General features: G+C 47.4%; 1 protein-coding gene across 2 annotated transcripts in view; it reads left to right on the top strand.

The window, feature by feature from the left end:
- Positions 1-12,637, top strand: part of SHISAL1 (shisa like 1) — a 113,620-nt gene extending 100,983 nt beyond the window's left edge. For both annotated transcript variants that reach the window (XM_069102916.1, XM_069102915.1), the window contains exon 5: positions 3,190-12,637. In XM_069102916.1, coding sequence (XP_068959017.1) covers position 3,190 — 1 coding nt within the window. In that variant the 3' untranslated portion in view covers positions 3,191-12,637. The remainder of the gene's footprint in view (positions 1-3,189) is intronic.
- Positions 12,638-19,518: the final 6,881 nt, after the last annotated feature.

Genomic DNA, 19,518 nt, shown 5'->3' with positions numbered 1-19,518 from the left:
GAGAGGGAGCTTAGAACAAGGGATGTCAGAGCCAGGAGGGAGCTTAGAACAGGGGATGTCAGAGCTGGGAGGGAGCTTAGAAAAAGGGATGTCAGAGCTGGGAGGGCCTTAGAACAGGGAATGTCACTGAAGAAAATGCATGTAAATAAAGAATTGTATGTTACAGGAAAAAAAAAGAACAGGGAATGTCAGAGCTGGGAGGGGCCTGAGAACAGGGGATGTCAGAGCTGGGAGGGGCCTGAGAACAGGGGATGTCAAAGAGTAGAAGGAGCCCTAAGGGCATCTAGACCATCACTCCATAGAGGAGGAAATTTGACCAAGGTCTCCAACCAATGCCTGTGATCACTGGATTTGGATTCAGGAGGACCTGAGTTTTCTTCCCCCATCTCAGACACTATCTATTGACCCTGGACAAACCAGTAATCTCTCTGGGCCTCAGTTTCCTCATCTGAAAGGACATGATGGCCTCTAAAGTTCTCTCCCAGATCTAAATTTGTTAACTACTATGATCCTATAACTAATTAGGTAGAGAGTGTCCAGAGCAGGGATTCTTACCTTAGACCCCTCTGGCAGACTCTCTAGGGAAGCCCATGGACCCTTTTTGGAATCCTGTCTTGAAATGCATAAAATAGTACATATGGGGTTACAAAGAAAATCAATTTTTAGAAAGTTATAATATATATATATACACACACACACACACACACACATAAACATACACATTTATATATGTGTATGTAGGCATGTATGTGTGTATAGATGTATATGTGTATGGATGGATGGATGGGTGGGTGGATGGATGGATGGATGGATGGATGGATGGATGGACGGATGGATGGATATGCACATATAGTGAAAATGAAGATTTGGGTTTTTCCCATCCAAGGTGATGGATCACCTGAAATCCATCCATGGGCTTCTTGGGGCCTATTGATCCCAAATTAAGAGCCCTAGTCTAGAGCAGGACAGAGTAAATGGGGGTGGGGGCTGATCAGTATGCTAGGCATAGTCCCTAGAAGTCCGAAGGGCCGGGGGCTGCTGTTCTTTTCATAAGAAGCTACTGTCCTCTCCACTCCCTCGAGGCACAGAATCCAAGATTCCTGAAATTAGGAGGATCCTCTAATGCAATCTGCTTCAGCCTACTCATTTTAGAGATGAAGAAAGGGAGTTTGGGGAGGTTAAGGCACTTCCCCCAGGCCACACAGCTGGTAAGAGCTTGCATTCACACCAATGTTCTTTCTACCACCCCATAGCTCTGCCTTGGTAGGCCATGTGACCCCATAAAGTCTCTCTCTCTCTCCCCAGAATTAAATTGCTTTCCTGTGAGTACCTCCTGTCCTTACCTGCCACTGGGAACAAACATAATAGATCGGGCACCGTTTAATCACCACATCCACAATACTGCTGCAGCTGCTGGAAATGAATGGGCAAGGCGGGGGGGATCCATCACGCACCAGGCGCCTGTCATGGCTGGCAGCCAGGGTGCCCTAACGCTTCTGAAGTTAACTTTTCAGCTCAGCAAAAGGCCTGGATTCAACAGAACTCAGTTCAACAAACATTTACTGAGTAATGTCCAAGGGTAGAGCTCACAACAGGCCAGCCGGGTGGAGATGCAGAGCTGAAGAAAACATGGCACCTGCCTCAGGGAGATTCCAGTCTTCCAGGACATGACACAGGATCCCAGAAGTGTGTCACTGCCCTTTGGTGCCCTATTGGGGGCAGACACAGGAAAGGCCTTCCCTTCCTTGGAGCAGGGATAGAGTCAGGGAAGTCTTCTGGAAGGAGCTGGCATTTCCTCTGGGCCTTGGATGGCAAGAGCCAGGAGAAAGGCACACATTTTCCCATTCTGGCAGGGGGTGAATCGCAGTTCTGCCACTTACCACCTGTGGGACCTCCCTGGGCCTCAGTTTCCTCACCTATAAAATGGGGGAGTTGGTCTCATAGCCCCCGATAACCTGCATTCTTTCTGCCCTATAATGTGACTAACCAGCTTTGCATGTACCTAGGCGGTCAGAAGGCTTGGGGTTTAATGGGCAGCCTCTCATTCCCCTGTACAGGCTCTATCTGACCAGAATCTTAAATTGGTCTGAAGTTGTCAAACTTGGAAGGATAGAAGAAAGTCTCACAATGAAGTTTCTGTGTTTCCTGGGGTTCTGTCGTACAGTTCAAGCACTGTGTTTACTGGCATGGGAATCTTTACTTGGGCAGTGGTTAGTGTTCCCTGATGGTTAGCTTTAGAGCTGAACTTGGAACAGGGGATGTCAGGGCTGGGAGGGAGATTAGAACAGGGGATGACAGAGCTGGGAGGGGTCTTACAACAGAGAATGTTAGAGCTGGAAGGGAACTTAGAACAGGGGATGTCAGAACTGGGAGGGACCTTACAACAGGGGATGACAGAGCCGGGAGGGAACTTAAAACAGGGGTTGTCAGAACTGGGAAGGCCCTTAGAACAGGGGATGTCAGGGCTGGGAAAGACTAATTGACTTTGAAGTCCTTTCTGGCCCTAGGTATATAATCCTAGGATTTTCCCACCATAATCTAGATTCAGACCTGGAAGGGCCCTAACATGTTATCCAGTCCACCCCCTCCCCATTTTATAGTTGAGGAAACTCAACCCCAGAGAAGGTTCCCACTTGTCCAGGGTCACATAGGCGACAGAGCCGAGATTCCAACCCAGGGCCTGGGAGCCTGAATCTGCTGTACGTGGCAGCCCTCTCCTAGGCCCCGTTAGGGTTTGGCACTTGTTTCTTCATGCCCAGGATAAGATGTGGAAAAGTCGCGTGGCAGGAATCATGGTCCTCATTCTCTGGTTACCAGAGGCTTATCTATTCAGCTCTCTGTGAGAACTCAATAGCTATTTGAGCCTGTTTCCTCTCTCCTCAGCTGCCCCCCTCTCCCTTCACCCCTGGATGCTCTGTGCTTTCCTCTGAACTTCCTCCCAGCTCAGGTTGGGGAGGATGAGAAGAGCCCTAAAAGCCTTGGCTTGAGGTTAGGCAAAGACCACCTCGGGTCCTGTAATGGACTCAACCAATTAGCATTTACGAAGCACCTTCCGTATGCCAAGCCCTCTACTTGGCACTGGGTATTAAAGACAAAACCAACCAGCTCCTGCCCTCGGGGGGTTGACCGTCTTTCAAAGATGGCAGCAGGCAGCACCGTTTTCATGTGTTTCTTTGTTTGCTTTCTCAGAAAACCTTCCTGCTGTGCCTCAGGATGGGAGAGGGGAGATTACAAAAACCCGGGCAGCTTCCAGGAAAAAAGATATCCAAGGGGACAGAAGTCAGAAGTACCAGCCACGCGGGCGGTGGCCAGTGGCGTGGTGCTTGCCTCTGTGGGACCCTCCAGCTGACTTAGGAAACGACGCTCTGCAGCAAAGAAGGTGCCCGGGACAGCAGTCCATAAGCAATATTCCCATGTAGGCTGAGGGCCCTAGGAAGGCGATGGCATTTACCAAGGGACTGTTTGCAGTAGCCAGGCCGGCGCAGCCCTGGCCAGACCCCAGGGATGAAGGATTACACGTGGTTTGAGTCACCCTCCTCTGCCTTCCCGATCTCCAGTAGTCGCCAAATCAAGCTTAATGTAAATGTCAGAATATTGAATGTGAGTTGTTTTGGTTTTGTTTTTTGTTTTTTACCCAAAGTTATCCAGTGGATGGCTCTCTGAATATGGGAGGGGTCAGCCAGTCAGTGATCAGCCAGGGTATGTGACCATAGTTCCATGGATGGGGAGGGGAAGGGGTTCCACAATGGTACCACAGCTAGGAGTCAGGCCCATTGTCTCATTTCCTGGGGGGCTTCAATTCAAAAGGACAAAAAAGGATGAATCCCTATGGCATCCACCCTTGATCCAGAAAATAGCCAGTGGAGCTCTGTGGTTGTCTTTGCGAATGCTCAGTTTAAGCATTGCTCATCGGGGCTTATCAGTGACCAAGTCACAGAATAATCTGATCACATTGTTCCTAATTCTTTGACTTCCTGGATTGCCACAACATAGAGTGTTTGAGCCAGAAGGTACCTTACAGGTAACCTAGTCTGATTCCTGTGCTATGCAGAAGGGGAAACGGAGGCTTAGAGAATGACACAATGTTTCAAGGTCACAAAAGCAAGTCAGCCTTCAGTGATACTAACTTACATCTCTGTAACACGTTAAGGTTTGCAGAAGCTTCCCTCTCAGCCGCCCTGGGAGGTGGGTTAAGCACATGGATTATTAGTCCTCATTTCACATATGTGTAAACTAAGTCTCAGAATGCTCAAATCACACAACTAGTGGGGACTGGAATCAGGATCCAAACCCAGATATCCAGGCTCCAATGCAGTTCTCCCTCCAACATATCATGTTGCCTCCAAATGTTTTTCTTTCTTTTTTTTTTTAATTGAATTGAGTTAAATCTCCCAATTATGGGATACCAAATTCTGGCCTTCAATTTCCGGAAAGAACTCTGCTTGAAAAAGGAGTGTGTGTGTAAATGTCTGTGACAAAAATAGATGCAATTAGAGTCAGTTCCACAAATGCTTAAGTGTATGTTAGAATAATAACAGTGCGTATTTTATAATTGAAAAATGTTTCCCATCCATTCTCTCACAAATCCCACGGTCACCCTCATGAGGAAGCCAGGACTGCTCTATTAGCCCCATTTTGCAGATGAGGAAATCAAGGCTCAACTATGGGAAATGGTTGCTCCCCCAGCCTTCCCTCCTCCCTCATAGTCTTCTGAGATCAATGAAGAAAACACTGTTCATCTAAGTACTTTATCAATTCTGTATAACCGTGGCTAAAACCTATAGTGACAGGGCCAGTGGGGTATGATTCACTGAGCCCCCCACCCGTAGCATCTGAACACGGGATGTTAGAATCATTCCACTCTCCTCCACCCCATGCTGCTCTCCTCCAGAATCTCTCAGCCCCCACCATCACTCCATCACCAGCCCACATGGCCCACCTTGGTTATTGTTCATTTCTGTTTTGTACCCCTTAGCATGCAGCAGCAGGGCCTCCTGGCCTGGTCTCTGGGCAAAGCTTAGCACTGTACGCTCACTTCCCATCTTTGTCTCTTAACAGTAGCTATAATTTTACCTCATTATCCCCTCTTCTTTCTCTGCTGTTCCTACTCAGAGAAACAGTCATTATTCCTTAGAATGTAGCTTCATTTCCTACAAGCAAAGAGTAGGTATGGAAGGGGGTGGGGGAGTACAGCATTGAGGGCTTCCCTTAACATCCCTCAGGTCCATTACAGGACACTTCTTACCTAGCCTCAGTCACTCCAGACCTTAGTAAGATACCCCTGAGGCCCCCTTAGAGAAGTGGCCCCATCACTCCGCTACTCAAAAGGAAATGACTTCCCTTTGCCCACCTTATCAAGGTAGGCGAACATGCACCTGGGCTTCCATGCCCATTGAAATTCTTCATTGGTCTGCCTTACCATCTTTCTCTCCCATTCTCCCATTTCACGGCCCCAAACCTGCTTTATTTCCTACCTTTCCCTTTCCATCACCCTAGAATCTAGTCAAACTGGACAAAATCTACCTTTCCTCGAGCTAGGTCTTGGAGGTTGGGTAAGATCTGGACACACAGAGATGGATGGAAACAACAAAGGTCTGGAGGCCAGAAAAGGCAGCATAGCAGAAATCAGGAGGCTTGGCTTATAGCCCTCACTCTATGAACCTCCCCCCTTGGGACTCAGTTTCCCCATCTGTAAACTTACAGTGTTAGACTAGCTAATCCCTAGGTCCCCCTTCTCATATTCTGGGCTTCTCAATGCCAGTCACCACAAGAGTATGAACTCCCTACCCAAAGATTGAACTGAGAGTGAAATGTGACTTTGCTAATCACAGTTCCAAAGTTGGCCCCAGAATTATCTTCAAATATATACAGTAAATTCTGGGAATCCAGCACGATCAGGGAATGGGGATTTCCCAAAGAATCCAAGGTTCTGGTTAATAGTGAGTCACCAGACAGACCCCACCCACTTTATCAGACTTCAGAGAGTTCCAGTATAGTGTCTTAAAATCCATTGGCACGAAAACAATGTCATTACAATCACGAGAGAATAAAATGGGTGCTGGGAGGTGCTAGAAGAAAAGGGCACAGATTTCAGGCTGGTTATCATCCTCCAGCGCCATCTTGCCATCTCATCAAATCACTCTCAGTCCCTGACACCCCTCAGCGTCCAGACCCAGGAGATATCCTCAGTCCTCTCCAGTTTGGTGTTACCGGGCATGGCCACGCCCTCTCCAGAGGGAGCGCTCTTCAGAATCCCAAAGGAAGGCTTATCGCCCATTGAGCACATTGAGCTTGTCTGACCCTCTTGATCAAGGGTCTAGATACAAATGGGGAAACTGAATCTCAGAGAAGTTACAGGACTAATTCCAAGTCCCACAGGTATAATGTTAGAGCCTATAATATTAGATATAGAGGGAACCATAGAGATGAACCTGATTTAGTGGATAAAGACCCAGGCTCGGGGTCAGGAAGACCTGCGTTCAGGTCCTGCTCCTCACACACACTATCTGTGTCACCCTGGGCAGGTTACTTAACCTGGTCCGAACCTGCCCCCCCCCCCAAACCAGATCGCTGGAGTCTGCAAAGCTAGGTCTGCATTAGTACCTGTTTGACAACTTCCCGTGGAAAGTCACTTCGTCTCTGCGGACCTCCGTTTTCCTGAAATCCCTCCCTCCCAGCTCTAGACCTGTGACATCATCAGCATTGAATGTCAGAGCTGGGAGAGACCTTGGGGTACCCTGATGGATTTTGACTCCATCTTATTGATTTTTCTGTAAGCCTTTACAAAGTGCATTAAAGATATTACTGTGTCTTTTTCCCTTAAAACAATTCTATGTGAGGTGGGTAGTTCAAAGACTGTTATTCCCATTTTATAGAGAAAACTGAGGGTCTCAGGTTGTCACAGCCAGGACTTGGACTGGCATGTTCTTGGCTGTGCCAACAATGACCATAACGTTATCTTTCTTCACTCAGTAAGGCCCTTCCCGCTCTCACAATCTATGGCAATTCAGGAAGCATTTTGAGAACTTCCCTAGCTCAGGGTCAGCAGGAAGAATGCCGATTACTGGCCACAGAGATGTGGGATGTGCCGATGGACACAGGCTTCCAGGCACTGCCAGACCAAGGTGATGGAGGGCTGACCCTCACATTGCCTGATGTCTTCTCCCCGGCTCCCCAAGCTACCCTCACTCTTGTCTCCTCCTCTTGTGAGCTCCCACCCCATTACCCAGTCCTTTGTCAAAAGGAAAAAACGGTAACGCCACCAACAAAGCTTACGTTCACAAAGGAATTTGTATTCAATCCTGATATGTGTGACTTACTGTATTTTGTATGGTTCTTTTCCCTCTGGGAATTGTGTGTTATTAATGAGCAGTTCTATGCTTTTCCCCCTAACTTCCCCTTCCCACCATGTACACTGTACTTGGTGCGTGTTTTGGACTCTCTATACTGAGCCAATAGTAGGTAGGTGCCCACTGGCTTGTTTAGTCTCTTATGCTCTAGCCACACCCACCTGTACAGCCCTCACTCATCCCCAAGGTAGGGGACCAGGTCTTCAGCTGTTTCCATAACAACATATCTGGAAACCTAGTCGTTTGATTGTGAGCATTTGCTATTGACTAAGAGCAACTTTAGGCTGTTAGCTTAAAAACACGTGTATCTTGCAGGTAGATTCCCATACCTACCCCACCTCCCCACCGCCATGACTCTCCAGAGCAGCCACAAGAGGTACATGGCATTCCTGTCATTAGGAAATATGCAGGACTCTGAGGTTTCTGCGTCATCCACGGATGCAGACAATTTAGAAAGCCAAATACAGACACTGGGCTGGAAAGGAGAGGCATCCATTCTCTGAGCCTGAGGCCCTGCCCATCAATGGCTCTGACCATCAGTGGCCCCTACGAGCTCAGACACTGCCCCCCCCCAACCTAGGGGGCTGACTGAGGTAGAATCATCAACCCCCTGAGGACCTGACGTCTTTGGGCTGCAAAAAGCATTGCACGGGCATCGATCGTTTCACTGGATCCTTGCAGTAGCCTGGAGCTACAGGGTACAGTGATCCTTCTACCCGTTTTCAGGGGAGGAAACAGAAGGAAGGTATTGAGGATGGTAAAGGAATGGAGCCAGAGCTCGAATCCAGGTCTTCGGACCTGCAGCTCAGAACTCTCTCCTGTTTGTCGCGCTGGCTTTGCGGGTTGTCCCGCTGCTGCTCGCCCCATGGTCACGTCCATATCCTCCTCCCTGACGCAGGAGACAGAACCCAAATTCATTCAGATGAGGTGTTTTGGGGGCGCCTCCCCCTTCACGCAGCTAATCAGGAGATGCGCATCGAAAACATCCTACCCCTGACAATCCAGACAGACTTCCCACCCTCTGCTGGTGCTATTTCCAGCTTACTCTTCACACGTTAATTAACAGGGTACTTCAGAGCAGCACAGTATGTGATTGACTAATGAAGGGCTGATTCCGAATGACTTTGGGTATTATGGATCCAGGCACCTCAGAAGATCATGAGTAAATGGCTGAGCTAGGCCTCACAACTCTCAGAACAGTAAAGACTTCCCATCAGACAGCTAGATGTCTGGGCGGGGCGATACCACGCCAAACACTGAGTCACAGAACTGAAAAATCGGAGAGCTTGAAGAGACCCCGGAGAACCCTCAGTCCAGCCCTGAACTGAACCATGAGTCCGTTCTTTAATACCACTTACAGGTGGTTACCTAGCTGCTACGTGGATACACCCAGTGACAGGGAACTCACTACCTGTTCAGGTAGCCGATTGGAAAATTCTAATTGTTCTTTCTTCTCTTAAGCCAAAATCTGCTTCCTAGAACCTTCTGCTGTTACTACCCTCTGGGGCTAAGCACAAGTCAAATCCCTCTTTCCCCTCACAGTCCTAAGTTCTAAGTCTTCTTTTTTCTAGACTAAATACTCCCCTAGTTTTTCTAACTGATCCCCACATGGCATGGACTCAAGCCCCTTCATCATACTGGTCGCCCTTCTGTGGGCACCTCAAACATACCAATGTCTTTCTCAAACTAATGTGCCCTGAGCTGAACACTATCCAAATGTGTCCTGACTCAGGAAAAGGACAGTAGGACTTACATCTCTCTTAAAACCGTCTAAAATGTCATTGATTTTCTTGTCTGCCATGTCACTCTGTTGATCCAGACTGGTTTTGTGGTCCACTAAGAACCCCCAGTCGTTTTCACTCCAACTACCGTCTGATCGCAACTGTCTCTGAATCAGCTGCACTTTGGGGCATGGCATAAATGTATTTGTGTTCTGCATTACATTGCTTAGACATCTGCCCTCCATTGTAACATACAACTCTATAAAAGAATCTCTTCAATCTTATGATCAGATTTTCCATTCTGGACTCGATCATATCTGAGGACCCCAAGAGGAAAGGTTAGGGAAAGTACAAGTTTATTACTAGCTGTCTATTGCACAGGAATCCCCTGAGATGTCTCTGGCACAAAGTGACAGTCACAGGACATCAATGCCTACCCATAAGAGCCTTGGGGGAAAGGTGGGGGAAAGGTATTCCTCAGACAATAGAGCACTTTGTCTAGGGGAAAAAGAGGAGTAAAAAGCTTAGTTCTATAATAAAGGACGCTGGCTATTCATGGGTCCCATAGGCCATGTCCATTTTATACATTTACCAGGAAGGGGTCAACACAGGTCAAAATTAATGAATCAACCCACAGTTTAGCATTGATGTCAGATGTCAGAGCCGTAAGAGACCTGGGAACATCGAACTGGGACAGATCCAGGGCAATGACTCTGCCTGAAGCATTACATAAACCCAAATGAAGAGTGAGATTCCTGAGATTGGGGACATGGTCTGACCTGCAGTGGGTGGATTCACACAAGCTGTTTCTCCATTCTCCAGAAAACCAAAAAGAAAAAATGCTTGATACAAGCCCAGATGCATCGCTCTGAGAAGTCACAGGACTAAGGCAAAGGACTGGAATGGGTCCTGAGTAAATGGTGCCTGGAGCCCATTGTTTTCCAATTGGCTCATTCCATCACCCAAAAGGTCCCTTTCACTGAAACCTCCTAACTGCGGAAGACAGTGTGATGCAATGGAAAGAACATAGGCCTAGGAATCAGGAGATTCAGTCTAATTCTGGCTCTGCCTCTTAACTCCCTGTGTGGCCCTTCATCTCCCCGATCCTCCACGGCCACATCTGTAAAAGGAGGGCACTGAGAACAAACACACCATAGAATTTTAGGTCTTATCCAAACCCTCCTAATCTGGTTCTGTGGACAGGTTAGAAGTCCTTCAGTCCCTGGTGTGGAGAGCACATTTATAGCCCCTCTTGGGAGGAATGAGGTTGTGGCAAAGAAGACAACTTCATTCTTTGATGAAGAAGAGTGGCTCTATCCATCTACACCCTGGGATTCCCATGTCTGGGAATAAGTGGTTTATGAAAGAGTCAAGAACTCCCAATCAATCCAGGACCAGAGCGCCCAACAGGAAGACCTCCCCCCACCAACCGCCACAAGCTACAACCAAGACACTGACCCCCAAACATGCCAAGATAGAACCCCTCATCAGAGTTGCGTCACATTGACTGGTGAAGTTCTACATTACCTTCTGCACCATGCTAGCTACTGGGTCCTCAGCCAAAATGCACAATGCCAAGAACTTCTTACCCACCCCCATAGAATGGAAGCTCCTTGGGAGCAGAGACTGTCACTTTGGTCTTTACATCCCCCATTCTTCCAATGGTAACTGACACAGGGTAGGTGTTTAATTAATGTTTGTTGCATTCAATTGAATTAAACATCAAAGATTTAAGTCATTTCTGACATGCATCAATAATGAACCTCTGGCATCACAAGTCATTTCTTTAAAGACTTATAACACTGTGCCAATCCCTGCATGGATGTATGCCCAACCACGGGTTGGCAGCCTTGTAGCAGCTCCTCTCCACAAATCTGGATTCACCTTCAATGAGAATATTGCTTAGGAGTCAAAGGGTAGTAGCTTATGCGTAGACAGCAGTGTTTGGAACAAAAACTGATGCATAGAATGGGACACATGGTGCCACTGTGCTCTCTTGCCACCATTGACAACATGGAGCCAGTTGAGCCTGCAGATTCCATAACACAGCTAGCAATGAATGTTTGGAAGGTCTGAATTCTTTGGTGCAATTAGACATGCCACTGCTATTAAAAATTTCTCCTTGGGCTGTATCCCAACCTGGTTATGGTATCGAACCCCTGGCAAAGAAGGCACCCTCAGGCCTGCAGTGGGCACATTGTCCCTCTGAACATGACAGGGAGGACCATGAAAGGCGCTCCCATGGCAACCGTATCACCTTGCTGTGACCACACACACAAAAGGGAGAGGGAAATGAGTTTCCTGCAGAAGTAGCTGTTATATTGGCCACATTTTCTGTCTTGGGCTGTATGACTAACCCAGCACTTTACAAACAAATGAAGTGTTGAATGAGGTCATCACTAGACTCCAGAATTGGAAAGAAATATGGAGGTTATCCAGTCCTCCCTCTCGTTGTACAGAAGAGAAGACTAGCCCAGAGGGGGGAGGGGACTTATCCAGAGTCACACAGGTAGCAAGCAAGCTGAGATCAGAACCTGGAGTTCTCCTGACTCTCATCTTTCTTTTCCAACATATCTTGTCTAGCTCTGAATTCTGTGATCCCTGTTACATACATCATCATCTCCAAACCTGGCCCATTCTTGAGCAGATTAGTTCAGGTTGTTAAAATAACTGTCAATAAGAATTCAGCCCCTAGAAACTGGATGATGCTGGGGCGGCCAGGTAGCTCAGTGAGTAAGAGCACCGGCTCGTGTCGGGATGACCTGGGGATCAAATCTGGGCTCAGACACTTAGCACCACACCCAGAAACACCTGGCCGTGTAACCTTGAGCAAGTTACTTAACCCCAATTGCTTAGGGGTGGCCAGATGGCTCAGAGAGTAAGAGCACCGTCTCCAGTGTCGGGATGACCTGGGGATCAAATCTGGGCTCAGGTACTCGGCACCATACCGAGAAATAACTGGCCGTGTAACCTTGAGCAAGTTACTTAACCCTGATTGCTAAAAAAAAAAAGAAATTGGATGATACTAAGACAAAGATTTCCCACCTAGAGACTTTTTTAAAAGTCAGCTTACATAGTAAAGTCTTGAAGTTAAATGAAATTGGATCTTAGAACCAATTAAATTTTTCTGTCAGTTGAGTTGATGGGATTAGGGATTAGCCAGAAATAATTCTTTTGTATCCTCACCAACTCCTATGGTGTCATTCTATTCATTGTTTTCCCCTGAAGTTTCCATTTCAGAGCTAAGGAAATGTCTCACAACTCAATAAAGTAACTAATGGGGTCCAAGTTGAGGTTACTTGCAATAACGGAGAGAGGATTGAAGTGGAAGAGTTTATCTGTCTTCTTTGGTTGGAAATATCCCTGTCCCAAAGCAGCCTACCTTTTCCTCTGTCCCCTCCACTGAGCAGGAGTGGGCTGGCTGGGTTGGGTCTCAGTGCTTCTGCCTCTCTCTTATCAACCCTGGATGGGCTCAGTCATGGGGTGTTTCTAAGAAACGGTGTCCGGAAAACCAAATACTAATAAATACGAATAATAATAAATAACCACAACGTGTTTTACACTGAGCGTTACTGCGCTGCTTTTGTCTTTCTATACCGTAGTTTTTATAAAGATGTCTTTTGGTTTTAATAAATGAGTGTGATGTCAATTACTCCCTCTATTAAAATTGGCTTTAATGTTTCAACATCGCTCTTTGGAAATTTAAGTGTCTTTGTCAGCGTCGGGAGGACATGAAAGAACAGATCGTCTCCACAGTCTGCTCTAAAGGGTCAGCTTAGACTGTGTAGAGAGAATGCTAATGGGGCAGGAATGGGCACCCATATGAAGGGGCATATACTCAGACAGAGAGATTCAGGAAAATGCACTGTCCCCATAACATGCCATGCACTGAAACAGGTCCCAGTATGGCCAAGAGGACCACAGCTACTGAATCAGGGACGAACAGCTACCAGGGTTGAACTGGGAGGTCAGGGCTTTCCTACCCATGTCTAGGACTAGGGGACCCCATTCTACTGGCCGGGGCATAGAAGCAGCAGCAGCTGAAGCAAAAATAGAGGTCCATTTAAAAATATCAGAGACCAAGTTCATCCCATACACCCCTTCCCTTCCCATCCTTCTATCCTATAATAGAAAGTCTGTAGACCCCAACCATAATACAGGATAAACTAACTCCTCCTTTTTACCACCCATGAATTAAACCTTAATATTATTATAATGTGTTTGGGCATTCCTAACCATCATTCCTTTTTCTAAGACTTTTCTCCTCCCTTCAGAAGGCTACTTTTTCTTAGTCCCAGAATTCAGTAATTTCTGCGATACCTTCCCTAACAACCCAGTCCATTTCCATAGTTTAGGTCCTCACAAAAAAAAAAAATCAGTCAGACTGGGGATGCTTAAAGCAATAGGTCTTTGTTGTAGCACATTTTTATTCACAAAGAATTGCCTGAGGTCTAACGTGGAACATCCGGGGGTGGTCACCAGGACCTTGGGCACAGTAGTCTTGAGTCTGGGGCATCACACAGATGGTCCTTGGGAGGCTGCCTTCAAACTCAGCATACCCATGTCACACCAAGTTTGTTTAACCATTCCTATTGATCAGTGGGTGAGACATCTGGGTCCCTTGTCTCCTCCATGATGTATATTGATGACTCAGGCAAGGACCAAGAATTTATTGGAGGAGGGCAGGGTCTCACTCAAGTGTAATTTGATTGGCTTCCAATCTCCAAAGTCAAAGGGAGATTGAACAGCCAGGACCCCATTGTAAAATCACAGTTTTCAAAAGTATCCAAAAAGGAAAAAAAGCCAGGGTGAAGGGATATTCAATGTGACAGGAGTGACGCCGCAGAGGAAAGAGAGCCAGCAGCAATACTACCCCACCCCCACCCCCAAAGAAAAGAATGGCTTTTGGACTACCACGTTCTACCCCTTGGCAGACTGGGTATGTTTACACAACTGGCCACACAGGCCTTCAGTGCCACAAAGGGAAGGATTGAAACATAGCATGGCAAGATCATGGGGCAGGAAGTAAGGTCTACCATGAGGACAAGTCCTAACATTCCAGCGGGGACTTTTCTGGCCAACGGATTCAAAAGCTATAATCTGCTTGTCTTTCAGTGGTCCCTCGTACAGAGTTGGTATCATGACCTTCTCATCAATATGCATTTCTTGGGATTCCTTTTCCCTGAAACCAGTCCTTCAGTAGTTCACATCAATACCATTCCCTTCCTCTAGGCTGAAGCTGGTGCAAGGGACCAAGCTGTATGTTAACTACGTGGGCCCCTTTATCATACACTGTTAGCTAGTGGCCATCACAATTTAAATATACTAAATATAATAAGAATTAAATATACTGAGAATTTGCCCAAGCCTCAGTCTCCCTTAGTGATAGCCAAATTCCCTATGACCTTTGTTGCCAGCAAAATGAAAAGTAACTAGTACCTAGCAGAAAGTATGAAATATAGGGTTAAAAACACTCCATCCTTAATTGTGTAAAAGAGTCTTAAAGCATAACCAGTTTGCCAAGGGGTGGAATGTGATAGTCCCAACTGTCCCCACCCCCCTCCATCAGGGACAACATTCCCAGGTAGGGCACAGAGGGAAACAACGTTGTCAATACAGCCTGTAGAGAAAAACCTCCTTGGGCTTGCACACTAGTGGAGAGAGTTAACTCTGATTTAACTTACAAACAGCCCCCTAGAGATGAGTTGCCCATCCCTGAGACCTGCTAGGACCTCATCCTGGGTCAGCAGCAGACCTCATCCCCCTTTAACTCAGGGTCTCTTGTTACCTCCACCTGGACAGCTGGAGTTTCATTGATTTATTTATTTCATTTTGTTAGGCCAAATCTCCTTCCATTCTGCCTTGATCCTGTGTAAAGCTGGGGTCCAGAATTGTCAATCATTCTATATCCTCACATCATCCGTAGAATTGCAAGGACAGACTTGTGTGACCAACCAGTCCACCTTCCTGCAGGGAAAACTAATGGGACCCCAGAGCCATTTTATTTCCCCCCTCCCACTTTAATAGACGAGGAAACAGGCTCGGATAAGGGAAATTATTTTCCCAATGTCGAATTCAGCCACTGTCTTCCTGAGATCATTTCTTCTACTCCTGAGTATACATCAGGGTTTGGTTTTAGTATCAGGGGCATAACAGCAGAATCATTTCCATTGCCACTTATTGTCAGCAATCTGCTTCCAGTTTCTCCTTATTGATGGTTAAAGTATCTTCAGTAATAATTCCCCAGCACCAGTTTGGTGTTCAAACTCAGTAAGCCTGCTAAAATAGAAGCCTTTGATCCAATGCATGGGATCCAGCTCCAAACAGAACCCCAAACAGAGAGTGAGAGGCAGTGAGTGCCCAGTGGGTCCCTCGCCACTCTCCAGCTTTTACTGCCATGCCACAAACGGCAAACTCACCACAGAGACAGTACAGCCAGTTAACGATTTGCAGGCTTACATCAATATTAGCAGGCGCCCCACTCACTGACAGCAGTAGGCAGTCTCTCTATTGAGTCCATTAAACATTTTTCTTAAGTCTCTCCAAAGCTTAACAAGTACAGAAATAGCTCTTAAAACAATCCCAATCCCATCTGATGGTGACCTAGCAATTGGAGGCTCTTAGAGCACTTTAAAGTGTGTTTTGCTTCCAATTTAGCTAATGGGCTAAAATGTACAACAGCACTGCCCCCCAAGGCATTGTCCTTCCCTCCCCCCCCCAGTGCCGTCCTGATGCCCACACCCACCCGATGGCCTGAGTGGGGCATGAAAGGCCTGCTCCCAGTCTCCTCTCCCTCCACCTTCCTCCTGACCACTTTTCTGGGCCTTATTTTGCCACTTGGCCCCAGATCTGGTCCACTGGGCAGAAGCTTTTACTGCTGGCCACATGGTTAAGAAACATTCCACGTCCGGCATGCATGATTCTTGCCCATTAACATATAAATCTCACAGCAAAATATGATCCTTCAGAGGGTCAAGCCCTCAGACCATTTTGCTAACTTTTAAAGTATAATCAAATTTCCCTAGAGACGGTCCACTCTGCAGGCTTTTCAAATGAACTGGGCAGGGAGGAATGTGAACTGACGTTAAGACAGGAGGACCAGGCATGAATTGGCTCATTTTGTCTCAGCCCCCTCCTCTCGCACTCCCCTCTATGTCCTTTCCGGACATTTCTAGCTTCAGCCACACAAAGTCCTCTCCCTCCTCCCTCTCTGAGTCATAAAACCAGAGCTGGAAGGGGCCATGGAGTCCAGCTTCCTCATTTTACAAAGGCGGAAGCTGAGGCTTAGAAAAATGAAGTCAAAGTTACATGACTCGTCCAAGGTCACACAGGCATGAAGTGGCCAAGGTTACGATTTAAAGGCAGGTCCTCTGACTCTAAAATCATTGTTCTTTCCACCATCTCCTACAAGGCAGAAAATGGGGGAGTCTATGCAAATGGAAAATTCTTAGTGGCTTCAGATAACAGGCAAAGAAACCAGGCTCCTGCAGTTCCACTGATATCCCATCAAGAGTTTGAGGCTACTAGGACATCTGAGAGGAAAGCCGGCAAAAAGCCAGGGGTTCAGTGTGTGCTTCAGGTCACCCTCAGGGCCCTGGAAGCCTCATCTCCTGGCTCAGATGGTCTGAGGTCAAGAATGAGAGCAAGCCTCACAGACAATCCCTGCAGCCAGGTCCTTAACAGGGTGGCCAGTTTAGGGAGCCCCTCATCACCACAGGGCCAGGGGGCATTTCTCAAGGAGGGGCTGGGTTTGCAGGCCTCACTTTTGTTTTTCTTTCTCTGCTCAACAAATCACCCAAATCTGAAAAGAGGAAGGAAGGAAGGAAGGAAGGAAGGAAGGAAGGAAGGAAGGAAGGAAGGAAGGAAGGAAGGAAGGAAGGAAGGAAGGAAGGAAGGGAGGGAAGGAAGTAAAGGAGGGAGGAAGGGAAGGAGGGAGCGAGGGAGGGAAGGAGGGAGGGAGGGAGGGAGGGAAGGAAGGAGGGAGGAAGGGAAGGAGAGAGGGAAGGAAGTAAAGGAGGGAGGGAGGGAAGGAGGAAGGGAGGGAGGGAAGGAAGGAGGGAAGGAGGAAAGGAGGGAGGGAGGGAGGAAGGGAAAAGAAGTAAAGCTCTAGAGAGAGACAGAGGCCCCACGAGGTCACAAGGTCCAGGGGAAATAAATCCATCCCAATGAATCAGAGCTGCCATCCATTGTCCTTAGTGCTTGGCACAGGTATCAAAGTTGGTTTAACTCCCCAGTCATCAGCCCTAAAAGCTCAGAATTGGCCCCAGGCTATTCCTAATGGCTGTGCCTGAGAAGAGAGTGTGTCTGGACTTCTGTGCCTTCTGTTTGCAAACTGTGAGAGATGTTCTCCAAAGGGTCAAGGCCACAGGCCCTTTTTTATGAAAACCCACAGAATGTTGGGCAGGAGGAGGGGGCAGGTCTGGAGAGGAGGCAGCCTGACCCCTACAAGCCCGAGAGGCCCCCACACTTACCAAGGGCTGGCATGATGATAAAGGGACCACTGGCCTCAGGCTTTCCCAGAACTACAAGGCTCTCCATCCTTGGGCCTTGGTGGGTGCTCCCCATTCTGCCCTCCCTTGCCCTAGGTCTAACAAGGCATTTGGAACACAGACTGTCAGAGGGGAAAAGATAGTTGGAGCACAGAATATAGGATGTCCGAGCTGGGAGAGAGCTTAGAACAGAGTGCTAGAATTAGGGAGAGTCCCAGAACACAGACTGTGAGAACAAATGTGTCGTAACAATAACTCACATTTATGCAGCACTTTATGGCCTGAAAAAGGCACAGAGGCCGCATTAAGCACATGAGGAAACTGAGGCTCCAAGATGTTCAGTGACTTTCCCACCTCCTAAACTGCAGGTAAGCAGCAGAACTAAGGGAGGTTCTTGAGTGTCTCCTGGATGCCAGGCCTTGTGCTAGGCTCTGGGGATACAAGGAAAGACAGAACACGGTCCCTGCCCTCCAGAAGCCCGAGCTCTGATGGGGACGCACAGGACTCAAGCTAGCTCTCCAACTCCTAGGCCTGGAAGGGGCCTTGGGCATCACAGGGCCAATCTGATGTCCAAGGTGCGGCCCAGCCTTCCTCCGACACACTGTGCTCTCTCTTCTAAATGTTCCTGCGCAGAGAAGAATAATTTATAAATAGCACATCAAATATTTATACATAAATGGCTGTTTCTGATGCCCCAGAGAAGAAAACCAGAAGATGTTTTATGTTGTTGAAACTTTCGCTCCTGCGGTGACGCCCCCCCTTCCCTGGCCAGACACCAGTGCCATCCCCCAGGCTCACACGAGAGGCCCCAAGGGGTGATGGGAAGTTTTCTCAGCAGATGTTGCCCTACAAGGACTTCCAGGCTTCCAAACAGGGGCTCGCTGATCTAGAATTGGAAGGAACTGGGGTCACAAACACTGGGAATGGTGCAGGAATCAGGTGAAAATATAATTGGGAAATATTTAACAGAACAAATAAAAATACAATAGAGCATAGATGATGCTGATATGTGGTGTTCTAAATCAATACATTTCAGGGAGGAGGAGGGATCAAATGAAATAATTAGAAAAGTGCTTATTTTATTATTGATATGTTATGTACAATTATTAGACATATTATATTTTACACGTATTATAATCACCTTCTGTGTGCAAGACCTAGTTTATAACTCCAAATGGGATGGGTGCTCCTGGCTTTAATGTTGGAAGGGCCCCAAGATTCAATTTTTGAAAAATTGCACCATGAATGATGACCCACACCCATGGAGAGGCCCCTTGGGATACTGTCATCTCAGAAACCCACCTGATTTCCATCAGCTCCCGCCTTGAGTCCCTGCAGAATGGCCTTCCCTTGAGACTTGGACTCAAATTTCGTCTCTGAACCCAAACACTTCTCCTCATCAGAAGAAATGGGCTGATGAGAGCTGTGGCACACACTTCCTGGGACCACGGATGTAAAGAAAATGGATGTTCTGTAAATCTGACAGCACTGTACAAGGTCAGCTACTATTATATTATCAGAGGCCATCCATCCCTCATGCCTTCCATATTCTCTGCTGCCTTTGAAATATGTATTAAAGACCCTCCCTAACAACCCGTCTGTGTGGTGGTGTCCTTCCTGACACAGGCAGGCAGCTCAGGTGATAAAACCCATCTACAATTGCAAGGCCATCCACAGATGAAAGTGGTGCCATGTCCACAGATGCCCGTTCTAGCCTCTGAGTGCAAAGAACTATGGCTCTGAAGTCAGAGGACAAGATTCAAACCTGCTTCTGTACCTGACTCAGTTGTGTGACTTCAGACAAGCTCTTCCCTTCTCTGGGATCTCTAACATGGGATTTGAAGGAGAAGAACTGATTCGATCTTTAAGCTTACTTCTAGCCCAGACCATGAAAGAAAAGAAGCCTTTTCCTCCCCCTCTCCCCACCAACCTCAACCTCAGTCCACCCACTCAAATCAG

This window comes from Petaurus breviceps, unplaced genomic scaffold (assembly GCF_028583685.1).
Source record: "Petaurus breviceps papuanus isolate PSGF00001 unplaced genomic scaffold, PetGlider_PUasm1.0 558, whole genome shotgun sequence".
In the NCBI taxonomy this organism is placed as follows: domain Eukaryota; kingdom Metazoa; phylum Chordata; class Mammalia; order Diprotodontia; family Petauridae; genus Petaurus; species Petaurus breviceps.
The sequence above is the reverse complement of the archived record's forward strand: the minus strand, read 5'-3'. Positions and strand labels throughout refer to the sequence as shown.